At 40.0% G+C, this 27251-nt stretch overlaps 1 protein-coding gene across 2 annotated transcripts in view; it reads left to right on the plus strand.

Moving 5' to 3' along the window:
- The window catches only part of LOC127432332 (ephrin type-A receptor 5-like), a 182355-nt gene extending 174215 nt beyond the window's left edge, over positions 1-8140 (plus strand). For both annotated transcript variants that reach the window (XM_051683252.1, XM_051683253.1), the window contains exon 17: positions 3419-8140. In XM_051683252.1, the coding sequence (XP_051539212.1) occupies positions 3419-3524 (106 nt within the window). In that variant the 3' untranslated portion in view covers positions 3525-8140. The remainder of the gene's footprint in view (positions 1-3418) is intronic.
- Positions 8141-27251: the final 19111 nt, after the last annotated feature.

The following is a 27251-nucleotide window of genomic DNA, read 5'->3' on the forward strand; positions in this document are numbered from 1 at the left end:
AGAATTCTTTAAAAGCATTATTAACATCAATGGCCGAGGTAAATATTTCACGACCAGCAGATTTCACTGAGGGAATGGTAGAAAAAGACTATCTCTGTTTTATATATCTAGCCAGAAGTTTCTCTGCCATGTCCCATGACTCAAAGTATGACTGTCTTGCCCTGAATAGACAAAGCTTCACCTTCCGTGACAAAATAGTATTATATCTGTATTTCAATCGGGTCAACTCCCTGAGGTCATTAGATGACATTTGGCCTCGGCACTTTTAATATTCTCTTCCAGTTCCACAAGTTCTTGTGCTTTGGATTTTTTGGTGAATGCGGCATACTGTATGATCCGACCCCTAAGAACCACCTTAAGTGCCTCCCAAGCCATATAGACACTGATTTCAGCCTTTAACATTTGTTGGAATTCAGGATTTTGCAATAGGGATACATTAAAGTGCCAACTATATGATTTTCTTTTCTCCATCTGTGGCAAAACCTTTAAACAAACCAGGGCATGATCTGAGACTAAAATGTTTCCAATTGAGCAATCAACAACAAATGAAATGAGGGAATTAGCTATAAAAGATAACAAATCTATTCTAGAGTAAATCTTATGGACTGATTAATAAAAAATTATAATCCCTCCCAGATGGGTTCAAAAGTCTCCAAATATCTGTAAGACCAAGATTTTTACACATCCTGTGAAGCATCAGTGTTGATCTAGGGGGCTTGGACACTTTTGCTTCACTATGATCAAGGACTGAGTCTATCAAAAGGTTAAACTCTCCTCTCAATATTATATCATGAGGGGTGCCAGTGGCTTGCAACATCCCTTCAAGATCTATAAAAAAGCCCTGATCTTCAATGTTAGGTGCATAAATATTAGCCAAAATAAGACTTTGTCCCTGAAAACAATAATGACTTTTCCTAATTTATCTTTTTGATACATTTGAATTGTAGATGTTTACTTATCAGCGTTATGACTCACCTGCTCTTACTTGAGCCAGCACTATAAAAAATAAATAAAAAAATTCCCACCCCATATCTTTCCAGATTTTTCAGCTTCCTGTGGAGAAAGGTTTGTTTCTTGAAGAAACATTGTCACATTTCTTATGCTTAATAAGAGAAATAAACTTCCTTCTTTTTATAGGGTGCCCCAAACCATTCACGTTCCATGTGGAGAGAGACAGTCCACTCATATTAACATTTGATATTTTGACATATAAGAAAAAACAGATCATGTGTCAAAAACAAGATTATAAGACCACATTCCAACATTAGTGCAACCATCAAAACCTGAACATCCCCCGGAACAAAACAAACAGAAAAAGAAAAACGTGCGCATTATCCCCCCACACGACAGTGCCAACTGGTGTCCATCCCTTCAAACTCAAACAGTCCATGCGCTCCTACGAGGACCCCCACAACAGCTTTGCCATCAGATTGCTCAAGTCCGGAGTTTCTATACAAATTTAGTGAAACAGAATTACACAGCAAAATATAATCTATAAAACAAACTCCAGCCAATAGGCAGAATAAACACAAAGAGCATGTAGATTCAGCCATAAAACTGTCCTGAAGGTGTGACACTCTACAAAATAAACTCCAGCCACTAGGCAGAACCAGCACAAAAAACTAATAAAAACATGCAGATTTCCCAAAGAGTCAAGTGAATGTTCAGTGAGCAGGTCCACTCGGCTGCAACATGAGTGCAAGCAAATTACTTACTCCAATGACTTTGCAAGAAATACTCCACAAAACAAACTCCAGCCAATAGGCGGAATAAGGACAAAGAGTGTGAAAATTCATCCATAAAACTGTCCTGAAGGTGTGTTACTCTACAAAATAAACTCCAGCTGTTAAGCGGAACCAGCACAAAAAGAGCGTGCAGATTCTTCAAACAGTCAAGCGAATGTTCAGTGAGCCGGTCCACTCAGCTGCAACGTGTGTACCACCAGATGACTTACTCACTCCACTGACTTTATGAAGGACATCATTTGCTGTGGGCATGTGAATGTTTCATGGCCATCCTTAGCATCTATTCTCAATTTGTCCAGGAATATCAGTGCAAAAGCGATCTTCCGTTGATGTAAACATTTCTTGCATTCCTTGAATTGATCATGTTTCTCTCTTGTCGAATTCACAAAGTCTGGGAACAAGAAAATGCTGTGGTTCTTCCAAGAACCTTCCTTTACTCCTCGCCTCACGTAACACAAGATCTTTATCGGATTATCTCAGAAATTTGGCCAGAATTGATTGGGGCCTGTCTCCCTCCGCAGATCACCGAGCAGGAGCCCTGTTAGCTCACTCGATTTCCAGCTTATGGCCTGCTATGTTGAGCAGATTTGGAAAGAGCCCATCCACGAATTTCACCATATCCTGTCCCTCTCAGGAATTCTAACGATTCTGATATTTTTCCACCGGCTACAGTTCTCCATGTCATCCAATTCTCCCAGACACGCTCCAAATCCACCTTTGTCGCTAGCGGATTAGCAGATAATTCCCTCTCTGATGACTCCAGGTAATCGATCCATTTCTCGACGTCCCCCACTCTTGTAACCACATCAGTGAACTTCGTGTCCATGGCAGTGATCGATCAACATATCACAGCAAGATCCTCCAAGTCAGCAACGACCTTCGTCAGCATTGCCGACATGTTCAGCATCTCTTGCCGCATTCCCCGCACCACTCAGACTAAATTAACTCCCAGGCTCACGGCCTGCTCGGGGCATCAGCTTGAGCACATTATTGTCTTTTAATGTCTCCAGAGCCTGAGGATTTTGAATTCTTTGACATATTGTCCTCCTAGAACAGTTATGGAACAGTGTATCGAATCTCACTGGTTTATGTCATTAAAAGTGTTAAAACTAGCAAAATGCGCAGAGCTCGCCATTCACACGTCGGATCCTCGCATGGCGTCACATGACTCTGTATTTTATATCTTAATTCATTCAATTTAACTTTTATATCACTGTATATTTAAATATGTACAATGGGAATGTACTACAGCGATGTTGTTGATTAACAGCAGCTGTGTTTTAATCTGCAACCTCAAAATCGTTTTGCACTTGATTGCATTATAAGCATCCCAATGTTCAATTGATCAACACTCTTGCCAATACCCATATTCGTGTTAATAGTATGCTGACATAGAAAGCTAGGGAGTGAGCTGAGATGCACCACATGTTTAAAGGGATAGTTCACTCAAAATAAAATTCTGTATGTTGTTTTAAATTTGTATAAACTTTTTTTTGTTGTTGTTGTAGGAATTCGTTCGTTGTTAGCTTCAGTCACCATTTACTTTCATTGCTTCTTTCCATGCTATGACAGTGAATCGTGGATGTGGAGCATGCTTAATACTCCTTAATACAACCTATCATAAGTTTATTTTACATCTATAAAATATTCACAGATTTGTCGCTGTTTTGCAGAGATCTTAGGAGAGTTGGAGTCAGTCTGGCTGGCCATCAGAAAAAGATTCTCAACAGCATTCAGGAGATGCGCGTCCAAATGATGAACAGCACTTTACCCATCTAAGATCTGAAGTAGCATAGCACTTTCTACCATGGACAACTGTTTATTGAAATGGAACAATTTAACGAAGGAATTTGACTTTAAAGCTAAGGAACAAAACCATCAGATTGATGGACAAACCGTTTACTGTTGCGTTCACGCAAAGCTTCCAGACTAAGAGATTGATGGGAAGTTTTCAGGAAGAACTTGACTGAAATGTTGAGCTGACGTTTGGAAAAGTGTGGCACATCTCCAGGTAGGAATAGTCCCTTGGATCAGGTGCCTTTCTGGGCTGAATGTAAAGCATTTTTCCATGACCTCATTCAACAATATTATTAACTGAGGAATTCCATAAGAGACTGCGATCAGTGTCAGCCCTCGGATGTTTTCTTGCACCAAGTTCACCTGGGGCAAAGTTCATGCAGTACGACTAAATTCATATCATGGACTGAAAGAGCATATGGCGGTGTTAAACAAAGCAATAGTAGATTTCAAGCTTGACGTTAAAGCATTAGTTTATCCAAAAATGAACTTACCCCAAGTTGTTCCAATCCCATATTACTCGCATTTTTCTGTGGAACACAAAATAAGAAGTGATTACTCTTCATTGTGATTACTCTTTTCCATGTAATCACAATCAAAAAGGGACTGAAGATTTTAAACTTCAAAAAGTGCACAAAATCACCATATCAATCAAGTAGTCCATATGACTCATGCGCTTGCGAAAAGAGAAATGTCAGTCTGTTTCTCACATAGCTATTGCATGGCTTCAGAAGACTTGGAATATAGTGCAAGAGTCATATGGATTACTTTTATGTTTCCTTATTAATTGTAATTGCACGGTAAAGAGCATCATTAAAAATGTCTCATTTTGTGTTCCACTGAAGTCTTTTGGGTTTGGAACACCATGAGTTTTTTTGTTTTTTTGTTTGTTTTTTATTTGTTGCTTCCTTATTTCAATAAACGGACAAAGGAATGGACTGGATAATTTTCCTTTTGCACAATATATGTGTCGTGAACAGCCAGGGAAATGTATTTGTATTTGAAAATGCAACATGCTTCACACATTGTTTTTAAATTCACTGATGTGTTGATGTTTTGCCTATAAATAGTGTACAGTTGCGTAGATAAAGTGGAGCTTAAACGCATCCATCCATGTTCATGTGGGGTTGATCATTTAGTGTGTGGGTGGGCTAATATACTGTGTATATTCAATCCAGTAAATAAATGTTTATATTGCCTCTTAATGCTTCATCAGATAGAAAAATCTTTTCTTTTTTTTTTCTTTTTTTTTCTCATTGATGTGTGAACTACATACTAAATTTCTGATACATATTTATACCCATAATTTCGCCTTGCTCAGTTATTTGCCATTTGTCATGGGCAATGTGAATATTTGCTCAGTCTGTCAGACTATTTGCAAAAACAGGAATATTCAGTTGTTTTTTGTTTTTTTGTTTTTTGTTTTTGGTTTGTTTTGTTTTAAGCTCAATCTCTTTGTACCACATGTTCGGCATGCATTCGATTACCAAGATAATTGTTTTGACTCGTCCCTGTGTGTAGCTACCAAGGCAGCTTGAAAATGATGTGACATTATTTACATTTTTGCAAAATCACATTACGGGTTCATTACGCAGCAGTTCTGAGGTGAAATGTACACTATGTTGCGTTAAAAGCGATTTCTACTCAACAGATGAGTTTTCTTTTTCTTTTTGTTAAGGATAATGCTCTGTCGCATTTTATATCAATAAATCCCACCCACCTATCCTAAACCTAGCACATAATTGTGTAGTTATGGCACAGAGTAAAAAATGCTTGCTACATGAGCTTTAAATTTGTCCTAATTGCCATGTTGAGGTGGGATTACTTTTCTAGGTGGAAGAACTTCCAACCTGGTCTCATAGAATCATGTTATATACCTACATTTTTGCTAAATTATTTTTGCATGCATTGTTGTACATATTATGGCAGTGCTACTAGAGGCACTAAAACAACAATCATAAATCACGAGTAAAACCGCAGATTATCGTTTTATAAATATTTACTTTCCGCCCTATTCCAAAACACATTTACTACAACACATGACTTGTAAGGTGATAATTTTATTGTGAAACAGGTGATTCAACAATTATATTACATAACAAACTACATTTACAAGCTTAATCGAGTGCGATCAATTGCGTGGTAGCTTAACTGATAGAGCGTTGCACGTGCAATGCAAAGGACCAGGGTATAAGTCCTGAAGAGCTCACGAGTCGACACGTGAGCCAAAAGTGTCATAAAAGCACCAAAAAAATTATGTGGTTTCTTCAGCAATTGCATTTTTAATCTCACATTTGCTTTTAGGACACAATCGGTTAGGTTTAGGGTAGGGAGGTAGGTTTTGGTGATTTTGAAACTCGATTAAACTTAAACCCCAACTGTTTGGGAGAACATTTAACTCACTTTTAGCGCAACACAGTGGACATTTCATCTCAGAACTGCTGCCATACCTTTAATGAACCACATAATACACATTTTCCAAAAGACAGGGTTAGTTAGAGGATCTATCACACCAGTCTCTTGCAGACATTTAATTTGTGATACTCGCCTGCTGGCCTTTTATTGTAAGAGCATGAATGCTCTTACAATCAAAGGCTAGCAGGCGGGTATCGCAAATTACATGTCCTGATAATTTCCTGTTTCCTGATCATTTATACACACTGAGGGACAAGTTTAAAGTATTGGTAAGCGACTACATACTACACAGTGGTACATACTATAGATTTTAGGCTGCAGAAAACCCATAATATCCTTTTATCGTCTGTTAATAAAAGGAAACATTGAATGTTACAATACAAAATTACTTAATATTTCAGAACCCGATTCCAGGTATTACTGTAAGTTATACCCATATTTTAAGTCCATAAGTGTTTATTACAGCACATTATTATCCTGTTAATACTTTTTTGAAGGGCCACAAGATTGTATTTAAAAAGTGCTTGGGTATGTCACAAAAAAAAAAAAAAAAAAAAGCAAATTTCCCCAAAACCTCTTATAATTACTTTTTATACAGCATAAGTAATTTCATTTATCAATTATTTCAATTATTTATGATTTAAATTTTACTGTGTAGTTCATACCAAATAGCAACATTGTGCTGAATAATAATCGAAAGAAAGTGATGAAGTGCCTGTGATTATCTGATTACATTAAAAAAATCTAATAATTTACTCATCACAGTGTCTTTGATCAGAACTTTTGGTCAAAAATCAAAAAGTTAGCGGCACATTTTGAAGCATTATTGATTTGCACTTTCTTTACAACAAATATTTGCTCTGATTTTTTTTATTTTTTTTTAACACTGGAATAATGAGTATTTGATATTTGTTGCGATGAATGTTTCTATGATATACAGTACTTGTAAATGGAAGTCTTGTAAGCAAAACAGTTGTCCTTCGTTTGGCAAACATTCAGTATTTTGTACTGAAATTCACTTTTAAAATGAGTGGAAGGTTGTCTCCTTATATAACAGTGGTCGCAGCTGTGCTTGTGTAATGAGCAGCTTACTGTGATATCACGGTTTAATTCAAAACACAGCATTGATAAAGATGATCTGTTTTCTGTTGAATGGGGCATTGAAAGATATGCTGATAAATGTTTTACATCTTAGTGTAATTTTAGTTTGGATTGATACACATTTTAACCCAAATTTACTTAAATTATGGTAAAATTATTTAATGTGGGAAGGTTCCATGAATTTGTTGCTCAAGAAATGTTTCATATTCATTACATATTATAGTGTAGAATTAAAATCATTTTAATCCAATCAACCCACATACCACGCTATATATTTCAAAAAGTTTAGATGTTTTCAGATTTGTAGCTGTTCTTTAGTTATTTTAAAGTGATATTTCTTGATAATCATTGGTCAAATCTGCCCAAATTACAGTACATAACACATGAATAGTTCCATCATGTTTTAAAAGCATGTTATCAGGATAATTGCTCTAAATGTAAATTGTATCTGCATAACTTTTAATTTTAATCATAAAAACAAAACAGAGCACAATAACTGTTTATCTTATGATTAAAATCTATAATTGTGGTTGCACAAAATGTAATCTAATTTATTAATGTCAAATATAGGTAAAATAAGGAACCTTTTTGGTCAGCACAGTGTCAAAATATTTCTATACCACACTGATTTTCGGGGATTTTTAATAGCAAGCACAAGGTAACAACATTTATCCCTCTAAACTTTTTATTAGATCATAGGCATTTGATAAATTAACCCCCTCCACCCCACCGGCCAACAACAAGTCAAAATCTACTAGTGACAAAATGATCGTATATTAAAATGGTGTGTAACATCTAATTTACAAACATTTGATTTGCATGGTATTGATGGGCAGCATATTTCAAATGGATTTTATCTGCGTGATAAATATGTTGTTTAAATCTTGCAAGCTACTTCATATGATTAGTATCATATTTGGTCCAATAAACAGGGGATAAAAGAAAGAACAGAAAAATATTACTGTTTTTATGTGATAATTGTTCGTCTTTACCTTTTCCAGTGTGTTTTGTTGTGTAAATGTCTTTTGTAGTGTAATATATTAAATTTTTTATATTTTTCAATAAACTGAAGAGAAATTCAATATTGTTGCATTTTGTTGTATGTACACAGACTGCAGTAGAAAAATATATTGATCATCCAAATTTGACATTTTCACCCATACATCATACAGGATGTTCTGCAGATGAGACCTTGATTCCCACATTTTTCTGTGATTTTAATTCACTAGAATTACAAGAAGCCACTTATATTCTACACTGTTAAGTCACAAAGTGACTCGAAAGATGCAAGTACATGAATGCAAACTTTTCAGTACCGCTTTGCATTATTGTTCCCTTTGTTAAGAGTTTATAAAGGTGGTCATAAATGACTAACAATTCATTTACAAAAGCATTATAAATCATTAATAAGAGGTTATAACAACATGCATAAAAAATGATGACTTATGCAATACCTGTCAAATAGTGAGACATTTTACCTCACATTTTATAAATGCTTAATAACACTTATTCCACATAAGTAACGTATGCAAATATACCTTAATATAAAGCATTTATATGTAAACAAACTCTCAAAGCATTAAAGGAATAGTTCACCAAAAATGGAAATTCTCTCATTTTTCACTTACCCTAATGCCATCCCTGATGTTTACACAAATTAAGACTTTTAGAAAAAATTTTAAGCTCTGTAGGTCCTTATAATGTAAGTAAACGGGTGCCATCAGGCTACTGGCTATTTGGCAGTCCAAAAGGTATAGGCAGCATAAAAGTAATCCACATGACTCCAGTTGATCAATTAATGTCTTCTGAAGCTAATCGATAGGTTTGTGTAAGAAACAAAGTGATAATTAAAACATTTTTAACTTTAAATCGTAGCTTCCATCCAGAGCTGGGATGCTGTTTGAAATGAACTAACTCTTGTGTGACATTCGTTCCTCTGTTGTGTACAAAGTGCGCGCATCCGACTTCTCGCATGAACTCGCCATTGCGTTTATGTCACGTGATGGTAACGTGATGCATCGACTGCTGGCAGGAAGCAATTTTTAAAAGTTAATAAAGTTATAATTATCAATTTATTTTCTACACAAACCTATCGATTTGCTTCAGAAGACATCAATTTATAGACTGGATTTGTGTGGATGACTTTTATGCTGCCTAAATATGACTTTTGGACTGTCAAACAGCCAGCAGCCTGATGGCACCCGTTTACTTGCACTGTATGGACACACTGAGCTGAAATCTGCTTATATAAATCTTCACATCGGTTCTGCTGGAGAAGAAAAGTCATACACATCTGGGATGGCTTAAAAGTAAGTAAATCATGAGAGGATTTACATTTTTGGGTGAACTAACCCTTTAATATAGAACTTCTTCATCACTCAAACGATAGGATATATTTGCAGGTTTTGTAGGTGCGGGAGCAGTCTGAATGTTTCTGAATCGCAAACTGAATTGCAAATGCATTTGACCAATTCATTGAAAAAAAACTGACTTAAAAGATTAATTAATTTGTGAAACGGCATCGCTAGTTATGATTCTAAACAGCCAACAGTAACGAGCGATAGTGAGACAAACGGACCCAATAGCAGAGAAACAGTTCAAAGGATTTATTTACAATAACTTAGGTAGATGAGAAGTCACTGGGTTGAGGAATCTAGAATCCTCCGTTGAAGCTTAGTGAGATACAGAACAACGGCCAGTAGAGATGAGTGAACTTAACTCCCGACACGCAGGCAGAGACGAGGTATCATATGTGGAAGACCAGCTGACACGCAGTAATACTGGAAGACAACCACACACCCAACACGTGGGCAACCAACAGATACACGAAACATCAAACAGCTATCTGTAATGTAAACACATTACAAACTACAACAAACTATATTCAACATTAAACTTCATTTAACAATCCAGCAAAGGACATGACACACAAGGGGATTAATATAGGCATGAACAAACAAGGGGCAGGTGCTGCTCGCAGCTGAAAGTTGGCATGATCAGCACACCATGGAAACAATCAGGGTTCCCATGGAAACGCTGATTCCGTGTGCCAGCGGCCCCTAAAACACATGAGGGCAAAAACGTCAACATATTTAGAACAAAACAAACAGGGAATGATGATGCCACAGTGCTCGTCAGACAAAAACCCAACCTGACAAGGTAACAGGACAGTGACATCACCGGAGAGTGCACATCGGTAACTCGCACATGGCGGTCACTAACAACCGGACCCGTGCACTCACACAAACAACGTACATGAAACATGAGACAGGCAGGGGATGATGATGCCACGGTCTTCGTCAGACAAAACCCAACCTGACAAGGTGACAGGACCATGACATCACCGGAGAGCGCATGGCGGTAACTTGCGCACGCCGGTCACTAACAACCAGACCTGTGCGCTCACACAAAGAACATACACAAAACACGAGACAGAAAGGGGATGATAATGCCATGGTCCCATCAGACATAAACCCAATCTGACAAGGTGACAAGACCATGACACCGATTTATATACGGGTCACACAACATGATTGATGTAATATTGTGAGGGAAAGTGTTTGCCCCTGTCCCCTAAGTATATCAGTGTTCTGAGGAGGGAGGCACACACATTCTTAGTGCGCCAGATCCTCAAATTTTGCAGTTTGTTCAACACATGTATGAAATTGGCTCAGTAAAAGTGGCAACTCCAAAGAGATGGCACCCCTAGGTGGTTGCTAATGTAGCCCAATGGGTTGTCTCGCCCTTCCCTCAAACAAACCAAATAAAATAAATGTTTTTTTTTTTCTTGCAGAGATAACTTCATGAAGGTTTTATTATGCCATATGGACTTCTTTTTTTTTTTCTTTACGGAAAATTAAAGGTTGACACATAACCTGGGACACAAGTAAAAGTTTTTTTCAGCCACTTGCATAGTCAAAGTCATTACTTACACTTATGTTAGAGAAAACTCTTTTCCATCCAGTGAAAGTAAATGGGAATTGGGGTTGTCAAGCTCGAAAAGACAAAAAAACACCATCAAATATGAGTAGCACAATGGTCTAAACAAGTTGTGCTCAATATTCCACGTCTTCTGAAGCCATGTGATAGCTTTGATGTCAAAACTGGCACAACGTGTGTAATGGTGGCATATTTAATTTGAGCGCTAAAACAGAGGAAAATATTTTTGGTAAAAAGCTTATTTTTCGATCAGTTACTCATGCAACTACCAATAAATGTACTGTGTATGTTAATATTACCTCTCATATGTTTCACACCTATCCAGTTGTTTGTGATGGAACGAAATCTCATCTAACCATTGTGCTCCACTGGGAAATCACATCGCTAAACATCGCCCTGGGTGTTAATTATCAATCCATGTTTTTCAAACTCAAGTGCAACGTAATATCACAAATATCGAAATGACCAGATATTCCATATCAGCAATACAAGAAAGCACTCTGTAGCATTTATCTGCTAGTGCTGCCTTGCCTCACGTCATATTTGATAGGTGTTTTGATGGCTCATTGCTTGCAGCACAGGCTGTCTACTCTGACGTTCGAGGTGTGTGTCCCAGGACAGTGCCTTTGATTGGTAATGCAATTTTCATGTATTGAGGTGCCTCTGGACCCCAAATCCCTTGAGTCATTTAAGAATCATTTGGATTTGAATCATTATGGATGACCTTCATCAGAGTGTCACTGGTCCAGCTGGATTGGGGGTTGATATTACAAATTTATTTATTTTTTTCACTAAAAGAGTCTTTTTAATAGTCTTTGAATCATTTTATTTAATCTTTGAAGGCCTTTATTTGTAAGTCTTTTTGTAATGTGATTAAAAAAAAAAGTTAAATGTGCATAAGAAATATAATTTTTGAGGCTAAACAGAATGATGGTTAATCGATGGTTAATTCAACTAAAAATGAAAATTCTGTCATAATTTATTCATGCCTCATGTCGTTCCAAACCTATATGCTGTTTATATATACAGCTATATACAGCTGTTATATATAAAATATATATATATATATATATATATATATATATATATATATATATATATATATATATATATATATATATATATATATATGTATACACTGGCGGCCAAAGGTTTGGAATAATGTACAGATTTTTCTCTTATGGAAAGAAATTGGTACTTTTATTCACCAAAGTGGCATTCAACTGATCACAATGTATAGTTAGGACATTAATAATGTGAAAAATCAATATTACAATTTGAAAAAAATTTCGTCTTAAACTACTTCAAAGAGTTCTCATCAAAAAATCCTCCACATGCAGCACTGACAGCTTGGCAGATCCTTGGCATTCTAGCTGTCAGTTTGTCCAGTATGAGTCTTCTCTTTACTGTTGTATATGAAACTGGTGTTGAGCGGGTAAAATTCAATGAAGCTGTCAGCTGAGGACATGTGAGGCATCTATTTCTCAAACTAGAGACTCTGATGTACTTATCCTCTTGTTTAGTTGTACGTCTGGCCTTCCACATTTCTTTCTGTCCTTGTTAGAGCCAGTTGTCCTTTGTCTTTGAAGACTGTAGTGTACACCTTTGTATGAAATCTTCAGTTCCCTATCTGTCACTCACTCGACGTTGTGTCGATGTAGTGACACTAGGGGTCACTCTTGGGAGCCCGAAACACCTCTGGTCTTTGAAAAAAGGCCAATGAAAATTGGCGAGTGGTATTTGCATACCACTCCCCCGAACATGCGGGTATAAAAGGAGCTGGTATGCAACCACTCATTCAGATTTTCTCTTCGGAGCCGAACCGTCCATTCTCACTGAGCTGAATTCCCACGGCTATTCATTCACCTCTGCTGGATCTGACAGCGCATTTCAGCGGTTTCTCCCCCCTCTGCACTGGTGCACTGCAGAGAACGCCCCTGGGAGCTTCAGCAGAAATAAAAGAGTATATTCTAAAAAAAAAAGAGTATATTTCTCTAAAAGAATGGCTTTTTAAAGATGTGTCTTTTAAAGATGCCTTTCCATTTGTGTGTTATTCCTGGTTGCGGTCGTTATCTCTCCCCTTCTGATGGTCACGATCACTGTCTTTCGTGTCTGGGCGCTGCCCACACGGAGACAGAGTTCGTGGATGGGTCATGTACTCATTGCGAGAACATGTCCATGGCAACGATGCGGTCGCGGCTTGCCTTTTGTAAGAAAGCAAGCCACCCCAGCGGTTCCCCGCCCCGGTCCTTCTACCAACGGGTATGAGGCCAGTGCGGCTAGCACTGGGGGCGATTTGGGGACCCCATTGTGACCACCTCCACTGGGTATCCCCCCACGGACCTCCCATTCCCCAGCATGCTTGTCTGCCCTGATCGGGCTTCCGAATGTGTCGGCCGGCTCGTCTCATGGCGAGTTCAACCTCTTATTCGGAGCCTGCGAAGGTGACGAGCTCTCAAGCGCAGCATCGGAGAGCGGGCTCGCCTAGTCGGACGTGGAAGCCTCAGCTGGGCTCCCCCCCTCGGGTGCGGTCGCCCAATCACAGGCTGACACGGAGATGATGGACATGCTTTCCCGGGAAGCCACAAATCTGCCCCCAATGTGACGGTCTCCATAGGTCATGAGGACAGGCCTCCTCCTCCCCCGTCCCAGGCTGTTCCGGGGGTGGTCACAAGGAGCCAGGTATGTGCTTCGATGTCCCTGAACTCAGCATGGCCACGACATGGCGTGGCACCTCAGGCTCCACCCTGCCACGAGGCCCCACCCGCCGGTACGTCCGACGAGATGGTCCCCCTTGCGCGGAGCTTGGACGCGTGGCTTGGGCTTTCCAACCCGTCGCGATAGCTGGTCTGGACCGTCCGACTCGGCTACGCGATTCAGTTCGCCTGGCGTCCGCCCAGGTATAGCAGCGTCAACTTCACCTTGGTGAAGGGCGAGAACGCCACTACCTTGTGTGCGGAAATCACTACCCACCTACGGAAGGGTGTGATAGAGCCTTTCCCTCCGGCCGAGATGAAGAAGGGGTTTTACAGCCCCTACTACATTTTACCAAAGAAAGGCGGTGGGTTATGGCCAATCTTGGACCTGCGAGTACTGAACCGGGCTTTACACAGACTCCCGTTCAAGATGCTGATGCAAAAATGCATTCTAGCGAGTGTCCAGCATCAAAATTGGTTCGCGACGGTAGACCTGAAGGACGCGTACTTCCACGTCTCGATTCTACCTTGACACAGACCCTTCCTGCGGTTTGCATTCGAGGGTCGGGTGTATCAGTACAAGGTCCTCCCTTTCGGCCTGTCCCTGTCCCCTCGTGTCTTCACGAAGGTCGCAGAGGCAGCCCTTGCCCCGTTAAAGGAAGTGGGCATTCGCATCCTCAACTATCTCGATGATTGGCTAATTCTAGCTCACTCTCGGGATGTGTTGTGTGCACAGGGACCTGGTGCTCTCGCACCTCAGCCGACTAGGGTTTCGGGTCAACTGGGGAAAGAGCAAGCTTCTCCCGGTTCAGAGCATCATTTTTCTCAACTTGGAGTTGGACTCAGTCTCGATGATGGCACACCTCAAGAATGAGCGGTGCTGACCTGTTTGAAGGCGTTCAGACAGAAGACAGCGGTTCCAATGAAACTGTTTCAGAGGTTCCTGGGTCATATGGCATCCTCAGCGGTGGCCACTCCGCTCGGGTTGATCCATATGAGACTGCTTCAGCACTGGCTCCAGACTCATGTCCAGAGATGGCCATGGCGCCTTGGGACACATCGCGTGGCCATCATGCCAGTCTGTCACTGCCTCTTCAGCCCTTGGACCGACCTCACATTTCTACGGGCAGGCGTTCCCCTAGAGCAGGTCTCCAGGTGTGTCGTGGTTACAACAGATGCCTCCAAAATGGGCTGGGGCACTGTATGCAATGGGCATGCAGCCGCCGGCTCCTGGACGAGCCCGCAGCCACATTCGCACATCAACTGCCTCGAGTTGTTGGCAATTCTGCTTGCCCTGCAGAGGTTCTGGCCGTTGATCCAGGGCAAGCATGTGTTAGTTCGGACAGACAACACAGCAGCGGTGGCATACATCAACCGTCAAGGCGGTTTATGCTCCAGTTGTATGTCACAACTCGCCCGCCGTCTCCTCCTCTGGAGTCAGCAGCACCTCAAGTCACTGCGAGCCACTCACATCCCAGGCAACCTCAACACTGCAGCAGACGTGCTGTCACGACAGGTTACCCTCAGAGGAGAGTGGAGACTCCACCCTCAGGCGGTCCAGCTGATTTGGAGTCGATTCGGGCAGGCACAGGTAGACCTGTTCTCTTTCCAAGAATCCTCCCACTGCCCGCTCTGGTACGCCCTGACCGAGACACCTCTCGGTATAGACGCGCTGGCACACAGCTGGCCCCCTGGAATAGGCAAATATGCGTTTCCCCCAGTCAGCTTACATGCACAGACCCAGTGCAAGATCAGGGAGGATGAGGAGCAGGTCGTCCTGGTAGCACCCTACTGGCCCACCCTGGCCCACCCAGACATGGTTCTCGGACCTCACGCTCCTTGCGACAGCCCCCCCCCCCCCTGGTGAATTACCCTGAGGTAGGACCTTCTTTCTCAGGGACGGGGCACCATCTGGCGCCCGCAACCAGACCTCTGGAATCTCCAGGTCTGGCCCCTGGACGGGACGCGGAAGACTTGAGTGGCCTTCCACTTGCGGTGGTAGACACGATCACTCAGGCTAGGGCCCCCTCTACAAGGCGCCTGTATGCCTTGAAGTGGCGTCTGTTCGCTAAATGGTGTTCTTCCCGTCACGAAGACCCCCAGAGATGCGCAGTCGGATCGGTGCTTTCCTTCCTGCAGGAGAGATTGGAAGAGTGGCTGTCCCCCTCCCCCTTGAAGGTGTATGTAGCCGCTATAGCGGCACACCAAGATACAGTGGATGGTAAGTCCTTAAGGAAGCACAACCTGATCATCAGGTTCCTGAGAGGCGCCAGGAGGTTGAATCCCTTCAGACCACGCCTCATTCCCTCATGGGACCTCTCTGTAGTTCTTCAGGGTCAACGGAGAGCCCCCTTTGAGCCCCTGCAGTCAGCTGAGCTTAAGGCACTCTCCCTGAAGACTGCCCTCCTGACCCCCTTTTAGGGATCAGGTGGTGAACCTGCAAGTGCTGCCCCAGGAGGAGGCAGACCCAGCCCTGACGTTGCTGTGTCCGGTGCGTGCCTTACACATCTATTTGGATCGCACACAGAGCTTTAGAGTCTCTGAGCAGCTCTTTGTCTGCTTTGGTGGATAGCGGAAAGGAAGCGCTGTCTCCAAGCAGAGGATCACCCACTGGGTCATTGACACCATAACAATGGCATATCACGGCAGGGCTACGAGCCCATTCTACCAGGAACGTGGCACCTCTCTAACAGACATTTGCAGAGCAGCGGGCTGGGCAACACCCAACACTTTTGCGAGGTTCTACAATCTCCGGGTGGAACCGGTTTCGTCCCATGTAGTGGCAGGCACAAGCAGGTAAGTCCGGGACAGCTGGCTGGTTGTATCGCTTGCGCATAACACCTTTCACCTCCCCTGAGCTGAAGATGTGTGCTGTTGACTCCCAGTAAAGTTCACAAACTGTGTTTCCTAATATGATTTCCTTCGAGCCCTGTGGCAGATGAGTTTGCAGAGAAACTCGTTGCCGGTTCAGTACATGTGCTAACTAAGCCCTGTACTGGGGTAGGTGCTCCGCGTGTGTTGGTTCCCCATAGGTAACCCCATGCGACGTATATCTTCTGCTAATTAGTTTCTCTGTTGGTAAATTGCGTCTTCCTTGTTCGACACTCATAACAGCATTGGGAGAGGTTACGTGTTGGCCTGGTGCACTGGCTACGAGGCACACAGTAGTCTGCCCATCACACACCGCCAGTTCACATAACACAGTTCAGCCAGTTGTGGCGTTTTGTATAGGGACCCCTAGTGTCACTACATCGACACAACGTCGAGTGAGTGACAGATAGGGAACGTCCTGGTTACTTGCGTAACCTCAGTTCCCTGATGGAGGGAACGAGATGTTGTGTCCCTCCTGCCACAACGCTGGACTACCTGCTGAAATGGCCAGGACCTTGTCTCGGCTCCTCAGCACAAAACCTGAATGAGTGGTTGCATACCAGCTCCTTTTATACCCGTATGTTCGGGGTAGTGGTATGCAATTACCACTCGCCAATTTTCATTGGCCTTTTTTCAAAGACCAGAGGTGTTTCGGGCTCCCAAGAGTGACCCCTAGTGTCACTACATCGACACAATGTCTCGTTCCCTCCATCAGGGAATGGAGATTACGCAAGTAACCAGGACGTTTTTTGGCAATTTCAAGCATTGTATAGCCTTCATTCCTCAAAACAATAATTGACTGAAGAGTTTCTAGAGAAACTGTTTCTTTTTTGCCATTTTTGACCTAATATTGACCTTAAGACATGCCAGTCTATTGCATACTGTGACTCAACTCAAAAACAAACACAAATACAATGTTAACCTTCATTTAATGAACCAAATAGCTTTCAACTGTGTTTGATAAAATGGCAAGTGATGTGTGTGTGTGTGTGTATGTGTGTACACCCACACACACACACACACACACACACACACACATATATATATATATATATATATATATATATATATATATATATATATATATATATATTTATTTTTTTATTTTTTTTTATTTTGTTGTGGAACACGAAAGGAGAATAAAAAAAAATCTGAATATTTACGCAGCTCTGTTTTGTTCAGCAGTTTTCAGCTGAAATGTTGACGTCTGTTCTCGTTCACAGTGGCATGTGTGTTCATGAAAGAACTAGAGTTGCTTTTAAAGCTAACATGCATGAACGTGTGTCACTGTCACAAGCTTCTCTCATAGTGCTCACATATGCGCAACAAAGATTTTTGCTGAAAAAATAAAGATTACATTTCAGGTTGTTTCCTACCAAAACCTATTGTATGCCTTTATAAGACTATGAAGCATGAGCCACATGGACTACTTTTTTAAAGACATTTTTGGGTCATTTTTAAGCTTGAAAGTGAGGCACTATTCGCTGAAATTGTATTGAAAATGTGACCTGTGATATTCATTAAAGCATCTTCTTTTGTTTTTCGCGTATGGGTTTGGAACGACATGAAGGTGATAGATTATGACAATTTTTTGGGTAAACTATTCCTTTAGAGGGTTTTGAACTATGTGTTTAAAACATTCAAAACCACCACGAGATAACCCTTGCTATCTAATCCCTGAAAATAATAAGTGACAAATTTGCGGCAAGTTTTCAGCAATTTTGCGGCAACTCAAGACTTTTTGTGAGGGAAAGCACACTTTTATGTAAATATATTTTGGCTCCAAACCTTATAGTTACTGAGATATAGCCTCTGTGACAACTAGCCCCGGTTTCCCTTCTCCTGGTAACCCTAACCGTGACTTTTCCACACCTTTTTTTAAGCATACAGTACCCATTTCCATTACTTTTCCATGCCTAGAAATCAGCATCTTAAAAATAATATTAAATAACTTTCCAAAACCATGGGAACTTTGAAGACAACAAATAAAAAACCTGGAATTTTATGGAGGCCCTTAAATAACTGTTTGATGTAAAATAAATAAATAAATAAAGAATAAAAAATAAACATAAAATAATAATAATAATAAAATAAATACATAAAGTACTTAGCTGGTCTCCCAATCTAGTATTTGCTGGTTTAAGTTGGTCTAACTTCTCTCCCAGGCTAGTCCCAACATGACTAGCTGACAAATGTCCAAAACCCCACTAGCTTTACTATTAGCTTAGCTCTGGTAAAGCTATTTCTGAGCCCCAATTCTCTTAGTATCTTTCCAAATGTAATATTTATCTACAATCAGCACCTAGCACCAGTAACCTTTGTAATTATTTCTTATCTTGCAACAGTTATCACATAGTCCTTTTGTCTATCATATGCTAATCTGTATTTGTGGCTAACATTCCTCTTGCTATAAACAGTCAGTGCAATTATGTGCTCTTTGCTCCAGGCCCCTGCTTTATTTCCCTTTATTTACCCACCAATGCCCTCGCATTGATCTCAACTGCAATGTGTGATCTTAATAATTCCGCCCCTTTGTTGCTATCTGTGCTTGCTAGCCTCTGTGGTCTACATCTGAGCCAGCAGGCAGCGGCCCTGGAGAGCCCCTAAAAGTGTGTGACGATAGACCGCATGAGTGTGTGATGAGGGTCATTGTGTTTGTCACTTCAGCAGATACCTCAAGGTGTTTTAAATGCGTGCTATCCCCCTAGTATGCGTGGGTGCGCTAAATTGCTATTGTCAGCAGGGGAGCTGACATTGTTATTAGGTATGTTTCACTGGAGGTCGCCCAAGGTGAAATGAAATAGTAGTTAATCTGTGACATTCCTGAGCTAAGGCATATTAATAATGGCCAGTGCATGTAAGAAGCACCATTATTTATTTCTAATGAGCACTGTCATTGGTGTTCAGAGGGCACAACGAGCGCTGCCATCTACTCCCTGAGCTTCTCTGTTTATATTGGTTTACATATGCTTGTTTTCTGCAAATCATAGCATAAAGGATTGCTGTTGAATAGTTTACCTATAACATTCATTATTTACGCTCCCTCATGACATTCCAAACTAGTTTTAATTTCTTTCTTCTGTGGAACAAATAAGGTGTTATTAAGCAGAATGTTCACGCTGCTCTTTTTTATCAAATAAAAAGGGAAATGTGAACACAACTGCCGATCCTCAAAATGACAAAAAAAGCACCTTAAAATATAATGAAAGTAAGTCTATACGACACACGGAAGCAGACCATGTGTTACATTTCAAGTCTTTAGAAGTGTCTGGAACAGACTTTAATTTAAGTAATTATTCAAAATCTTGACATCTGACCCCATCCAGACTAGAGGTCTGCACGGGCCTTCAAATGAAACCTTAACCTGACCCATACCCGAGACCATGTGGCCCGAGCCTACCCAACTTGAACAATACCATCTGATTATAAGCACGGACCCGACCCAAACCCGAAATGGCAACATTTGTTGACAGTATTGAAACCGTAATCGTAATTAAATTAAAGTAATTAAATAATCAAATAAGTCAATAAGTAAATAAACTTGTCCATAGACAAAGGCACATAAATGCTTATAATGCTAGTTTTTGCTGAATGACACAGCACTTTGCCTGCAGTGAAGCAAATGTGATTGCAGCCTACTTATTCTGCCCCACCACCCAGACACACTCAGGCTTGGTTGCAGTATGCAGACATATTCAAAGTAATGAGCTGTGTGGATGTTCTTGTAGCAGAAATCACTTGAGAGCTCCGGTGGCAGCCATAAGCCACAGCATGAGTTCACAAATGATCGGCCTCATTATACTGATGAGCGTGGGGAGTTTTGAGAGGAAGACTTGTCCAGGACGCTCCATCATCTGTCAGCTAACTCCAGATGGGAGCAATTTCAAGAGCAATCAGGGACACGGTGTGATTCATCTGCACAGAATCACAGTAATGTTTTAAATTGCCATTAAAAAGACAGTGTTCTGTGTAATTCATTGTTTAGTATAGCATTGGAGGATTATCTTGGGAACTTTTGGTTTTATTTACCTGGAATTGGAAGCAAAAATTCAAAAGTCTCACTTATCCTCTTTTCAAGTAATTATATTATTATGTGGGCTCCAAAAGTCAGAGACCAATAGTGAAACACTTTCCATTATGCATTTAATTTCATTACATTTAAAAAAAAAAAATAAATAAATAAATAAATAAAAATTATTGCATATCTAAGGTCAGGTAAAAAATTTGGATGAAAATTTTATATGAATTCCAGAATTTCCACGTTTTTGTTAAATCCCTCTTTTGCTTGAATGACAACATGCACCTAGGCTAACATGAACAAAACCTGCTGATCCATGTTATCTAAGCATTAAAATGTTCCAAAGAGCATCTTGTGTGCTTCAGTGGATGAAAGCAAATCTGGCCATCTGTACAAAGGAATTAACATGGTCAATATCACAACTTTGCTTACATTTGAAGAGTGACCAAGAAGAAAGAGAGCAGAATCTTCAATATTTCTTAATCTTTTTACACTATAGATTTTCAAAGTCCTAAAATGTTTCAGGTTTAAACTAGATTTTGAAGTGACACTTTGCATGAATGTTCCTTTTGTCGGTCACTTTACTAGTTAATTGATTAATTTAAAAATGCATTATAAATCATTGATATGCTGCTATAACAAAATACATAAAAAGAGTGACTTTAATGCAGTGCTTGCCAAATAGTGAAACATTTTACCTCATATGTTATAAATACTTAATACCACTTATTCAACATTAATAATCTATAAAAAAATGTGACCACCTTTGAAGCATTTATTAAGGAGTCACCAACATTAGAAACCTGTACATAAAGTTCAGTATGGTTTAATGGTCATCAGGCTGTTTTTGTGATACTGTATATGCTGTGAATGAGCATGAAGACCTGAAAAATGTTTTTGCAGAGGACTATGTAACTGGGACTAGGTAAAACAATTATTTTAACATCAGTGTGATAAGGAAAGTAACACAAGTTAGAATCTCACTATATCCCCTCTTATTTATGGCATTTCTTTTGATTAATGTAAGGATGAAGAAGTGTATTTATTAAGCATTTATAACATGTAGTTTAAAATGCTCACTATTTGGCAGTATTGGATGAAAGTTGCCATTTTTATGCATGTTTCTTTAACTGCATATAAATGATTTACAATGCATTTCTAAATTACCTATTGGTCATTAATTAATCCCTTTAAAAACTTTTTACAAAGGATACATTAATGTTAAGTGTTGCAGATTTTAAGTCTCAGATTTTCAATGAAGTGCCACTTTTGGAAATCAAATAATTATTTTTCTAAAGTGTTTAGCTTGGTACTTTGACGTCACTTCCTGTTGCTGCTGATGCCTAGCTCGAGTCTGTGTTTGTAGCCTGCTAGATTTTTTAGCATCGTTTATCTATCTGTTTTCAGCTTTTAATCTTTAATATCTGCCATTTTCAGCGTGCATCAGGTTTTCCCCTGCATTATTCTCATATCGCGATTCAACTGCATACATTTTTTCGTGTGCATCCGCTTCTATTTTTATCACGATTAAAGTGCGTGCATTTTACAGCACGCACCCATTTTCTCCTCTGTGTTACATGGATTATTGCATCGATCTCAAAGCACCACTTATCAAGGACAACCATAACAACAAACAATTGCATGAGGGATTCACGTCGATCTCAAACCCTCGCCACTCAGAAACAACCAACAACAACAAACATTTGTGGTAAGTCATGGCATTCACTCATGTTATTGCTTCCTGCATTACATGCCACATGTTTACTATAGCTTCTTCCATCAGCAGTGAGGGATTCACATGTAATAAATGTAAGGAATTAGTCAGGCTGACAGAGAAGTTAAATGAGTTAGAGGCACGCATCCGAATGCTAGTGGAGGTCAGTGAGAAAGAGAAGCCGGTAGATACTGTTTCGGATGCGGGTAGAACAGCGAGCAACACACACACTTGGTTCCGGCTGAAGAGCCCCTGCAGCAGGGCATTTGGGTGACGTTTCGCCAGCATACTCGCTCAGCAAAGCGACACCACTCTCCAGTTCCTGTTAGGGTTTCCATTCAATTCTCCTCACTCAGTGATACACCCACTGAGAATCACATTGAAAGATCCTTGGTCATAGGTGATTCTATTGTAAGGAACGTGGAAATAGAGACTCCAACCACCATCGTTAAATGTTAAATTTACAAGTGCTGGCTAATGCTAAACGTAGATTTTCTAAAATTGTTATTCATGTCGGCACTAACGACCTCCGGCTTCGCCAGTCGGAGATCACTAGAGATAATGTTAAAGAGGTGTGTGAACTTGCAAATATTATGTCAGACACTGTAATATGCTCTGGCCCCCTTCCTGCTCGTCATGGTGACTAGGTTTTATAGTAGATTAGTGTCACTGAACGGCTGGATGACTGAGTGGTGTCTGGAGAATAGCATTGGATTTATAGACAGTTGGAAGACCTGACATGCTAAAGAGAGACAGACTCCATCCCTCCAGGGAAGGTGCCACTCTCCTCTCTAGTAATTTGGCTCATAGTCTTAATAGTGATAGTACAGGTGCATCTCAATAAATTAGAATGTCGTGGAAAAGTTCATTTATTTCAGTAATTCAACTCAAATTGTGAAACTCGTGTATTAAATAAATTCAATGCACACAGACTGAAGTAGTTTAAGTCTTTGGTTCTTTTAATTGTGATGATTTTGGCTCACATTTAACAAAAACCCACCAATTCACTATCTCAAACAATTAGAATACATCATAAGACCAATAAAAAAAAATTTTTTTAGTGAATTGTTGGCCTTCTGGAAAGTATGTTCATTTACTGTATATGTACTCAATACTTGGTAGGGGCTCCTTTTGCTTTAATTACTGCCTCAATTCGGCGTGGCATGGAGGTGATCAGTTTGTGGCACTGCTGAGGTGGTATGGAAGCCCAGGTTTCTTTGACAGTGGCCTTCAGCTCATCTGCATTTTTTGGTCTCTTGTTTCTCATTTTCCTCTTGACAATACCCCATAGATTCTCTATGGGGTTCACGTCTGGTGAGTTTGCTGGCCAGTCAAGCACACCAACACCATGGTCATTTAACCAACTTTTGGTGCTTTTGGCAGTGTGGGCAGGTGCCAAATCCTGCTGGAAAATGAAATCAGCATCTTTAAAAAGCTGGTCAGCAGAAGGAAGCCTGAAGTGCTCCAAAATTTCTTGGTAAACGGGTGCAGTGACTTTGGTTTTCAAAAAACACAATGGACCAACACCAGCAGATGACATTGCACCCCAAATCATCACAGACTGTGGAAACGTAACACTGGACTTCAAGCAACTTGGGCTATGAGCTTCTCCACCCTTCCTCCAGACTCTAGGACCTTGGTTTCCGAATGAAATACAAAACTTGCTCTCATCTGAAAAGAGGACTTTGGACCACTGGGCAACAGTCCAGTTCTTCTTCTCCTTAGCCCAGGTAAGACACCTCTGACGTTGTCTGTGGTTCAGGAGTGGCTTAACAAGAGGAATACAACAACTGTAGCCAAATTCCTTGACACGTCTGTGAGTGGTGGCTCTTGATGCCTTGACCCCAGCCTCAGTCCATTCCTTGTGAAGTTCACCCAAATTCTTGAATCGGTTTTGCTGGACAATCATAAGGCTGCGGTTCTCTCGGTTGGTTGTGCATCTTTTTCTACCACACTTTTTCCTTCCACTCAACTTTCTGTTAACATGCTTGGATACAGCACTCAGTGAACAGCCAGCTTCTTTGGCAATGAATGTTTGTGGCTTACCCTCCTTGTGAAGGGTGTCAATGATTGTCTTCTGGACAACTGTCAGATCAGCAGTCTTCCCCATGATTGTGTAGCCTAGTGAACCAAACTGAGAGACCATTTTGAAGGCTCAGGAAACCTTTGCAGGTGTTTTGAGTTGATTAGCTGATTGGCATGTCACCATATTCTAATTTTTTGAGATAGTGAATTGGTGGGTTTTTGTTAAATGTGAGCCAAAATCATCACAATTAAAAGAACCAAAGACTTAAACTACTTCAGTCTGTGTGCATTGAATTTATTTAATACACGAGTTTCACAATTTGAGTTGAATTACTGAAATAAATGGACTTTTCCACGACATTCTAATTTATTGAGATGCACCTGTATTTGACTAACTGGGGCCTAGGTAAGGAAACAGACAAACTGGCTAATCAAAACATCTGCTAGCTGCCTTGAGACCTCACACAGGTCACATAAAATACAACACATAGAGACTGTATCACCTAAATATCACATAGAGACTGTGTCTCTTCCACAAACTACCAAGCACAAACCCCTTATTAAAGCATTTAGAAAAATTTTTGATTAAGGTAAAACTTGAAAATAACAAAACAATTTAAGGTAAACATCATATAAAGGTAGGGCTACTAAACATTAGAACTCTTTCAACCAAAGCACTAATTGTAAATTAATTGATTACAGATCATAGTTTGGATGTGCTCTGTTTAACTGAAACCTGGCTTAAACCAGATGAATATATTATTTTAAATGAATCTACTCCCCCATTTTATTGTTATAAAAATGAGCCTTGTCTGAAGGGTCGAGGTGGAGGTGTTGCTACAATTTACAGTGACGTTTTTGGTGTTACTCAGAGGACAGGATATAAATTTAAGTCTTTTGAACTAATAATACTTAATGTAACACCGTCAGATATAATTACAAAATATCTGTCATCTTTTGCCCTTGCTACATTATATAGATCACCCGGGCCTTTTGCTGATTTCCTTGGTGAATTTGCACATTTTCTATCAGATCTAGTAGTTACTGTAGATAGACCTTTAATTGTTGGTGACTTCAACATTTACATAAATAATGAAAATGACACATTGGGATTAGCATTTATTGATATTCTCAACTCACTTGATACTATAGAAATTCTACTGCAGAGCGATGACATCTCAGATCATTACCTCATCTCTTGTATGCTGTGATCAGCTAATGTTACTCAATATACACCATGCTATCATTCAGGTAGAACAATTCTTTCGACCACTAAAGATAGCTTCACTAATAATCTTCCAGATCTATCTCATACACTCAGTAAGCCCCAAAGTCTAGAAGAACTTGATGAAATAACAGAAATATAAATACAGTCTTCTCTAGCACTCTTGATAGTGTTGCCCCCCTTCGATTAAAGAAAATTAAAGAAAAAAGCCCCGCACCAAGATACAATGATCACACTCATGCTTTCAAGAAAGCAGCTCGGAAAATGGAGCGCAAATGGAAGAATACAAAATTTGAGGTATTTTGCGGTGCACGGAAGGATAGTGTCTGTAGCTACAGACAGGCACTAAAAGCTGCCAGGTCAGCATATTTTAGCAAACTCATAGAAAATAACCACAACAATCCTAAGTGTTTATTCAGTACTGTGGCTAAATTGGCCTCAACTGAACCAGATATTCAGTCGCAGCACAATAGTAATGACTTCATGAATTTCTTTACTGAAAAAATGGAAATAATCAGAAATAAAATTGGAATTATGCAATCATCTGTCACAGTACCTCAGAAAACAGTGTCTCATAATAACAAAACTTATCAAAACATCAAAAGCCACAACATGTATGTTAGATCCAATACCAACTACGCTCTTAAAAGAGGTATTCCCTGTAATCTCAGAACATCTTCTTAATATTATTAACTCCTCGCTATCCTTAGGACATGTCCCAAGAAACTTTAAAATGGCAGTTATCAAACCACTTATTAAGAAGCCACAACTTGATCCAGGAGAATTGGCTAATTATAGACTTATTTCAAATCTCCCATTTATGTCGAAAATACAAGAAAAGGTTGTGTCCTCCCAGTTATGTTCATTTCTACAGAGAAATAGTATATATGAACACTTTTAGTCAGGATTTAGGCCACACCACAGTACAGAGACTTCAATTATCAGAGTTACTAATGACTTGCTCTTATCATCTGATCACGGCTGCATTTCTCTTCTAGTGCTTTTAGATCTTAGTGCTGCCTTTAACACCATAGATCACTATATTCTCTTGAATAGGCTAGAGAATTATGCTGGCATTTGTGGACTTGCATTAGCATGGTTTAGGTCCTATTTAGCAGACCGCTACCACTTTGTCTGTGTAAATGAGGAATTGTCAAATCAAACAAAAGTTAAGTGTGGAGTGCCAAAGGGATCAGTTTTAGGGCCTCTGCTTTTCTCCTTATATATGCTTCCCCTGGGAGATATAATCAGGAATCATTTAATAAGTTTCCACTGTTATGCTGACGATACCCAACTTTATGTTTCTTGGAAACCTGACAAAATTTCACAATTCTCCAAATTAGCAGAGTGTATCAATTAAATAAAAGATTGGATGGACAGAAATTTCCTTCTACTCAAAACCTCTAAAAGTAAGCCGCTAAAATATAATTTGACTCTCGATGGATGTACTGTTACATCGTCTTCAACAGTGAAGAACTTAGGTGTTGTATTTGATGCCAATATGTCATTTGAAAATCAAATTTCCAATGTTTCTAGAACATTATTCTTCCACCTAAGAAATATTGCTAAATTACGACACATGCTCTCTGTTGCTGATGCCGAAAGACTAATTTATGCATTCATGACCTCAAGACTAGATTATTGTAATGCATTACTGGGAGAATGTCCAGCAAGTTCAATAAATAAACTTCAATTGGTTAAAAAT

This window comes from Myxocyprinus asiaticus, chromosome 42 (assembly GCF_019703515.2).
Source record: "Myxocyprinus asiaticus isolate MX2 ecotype Aquarium Trade chromosome 42, UBuf_Myxa_2, whole genome shotgun sequence".
Lineage (NCBI taxonomy): Eukaryota > Metazoa > Chordata > Actinopteri > Cypriniformes > Catostomidae > Myxocyprinus > Myxocyprinus asiaticus.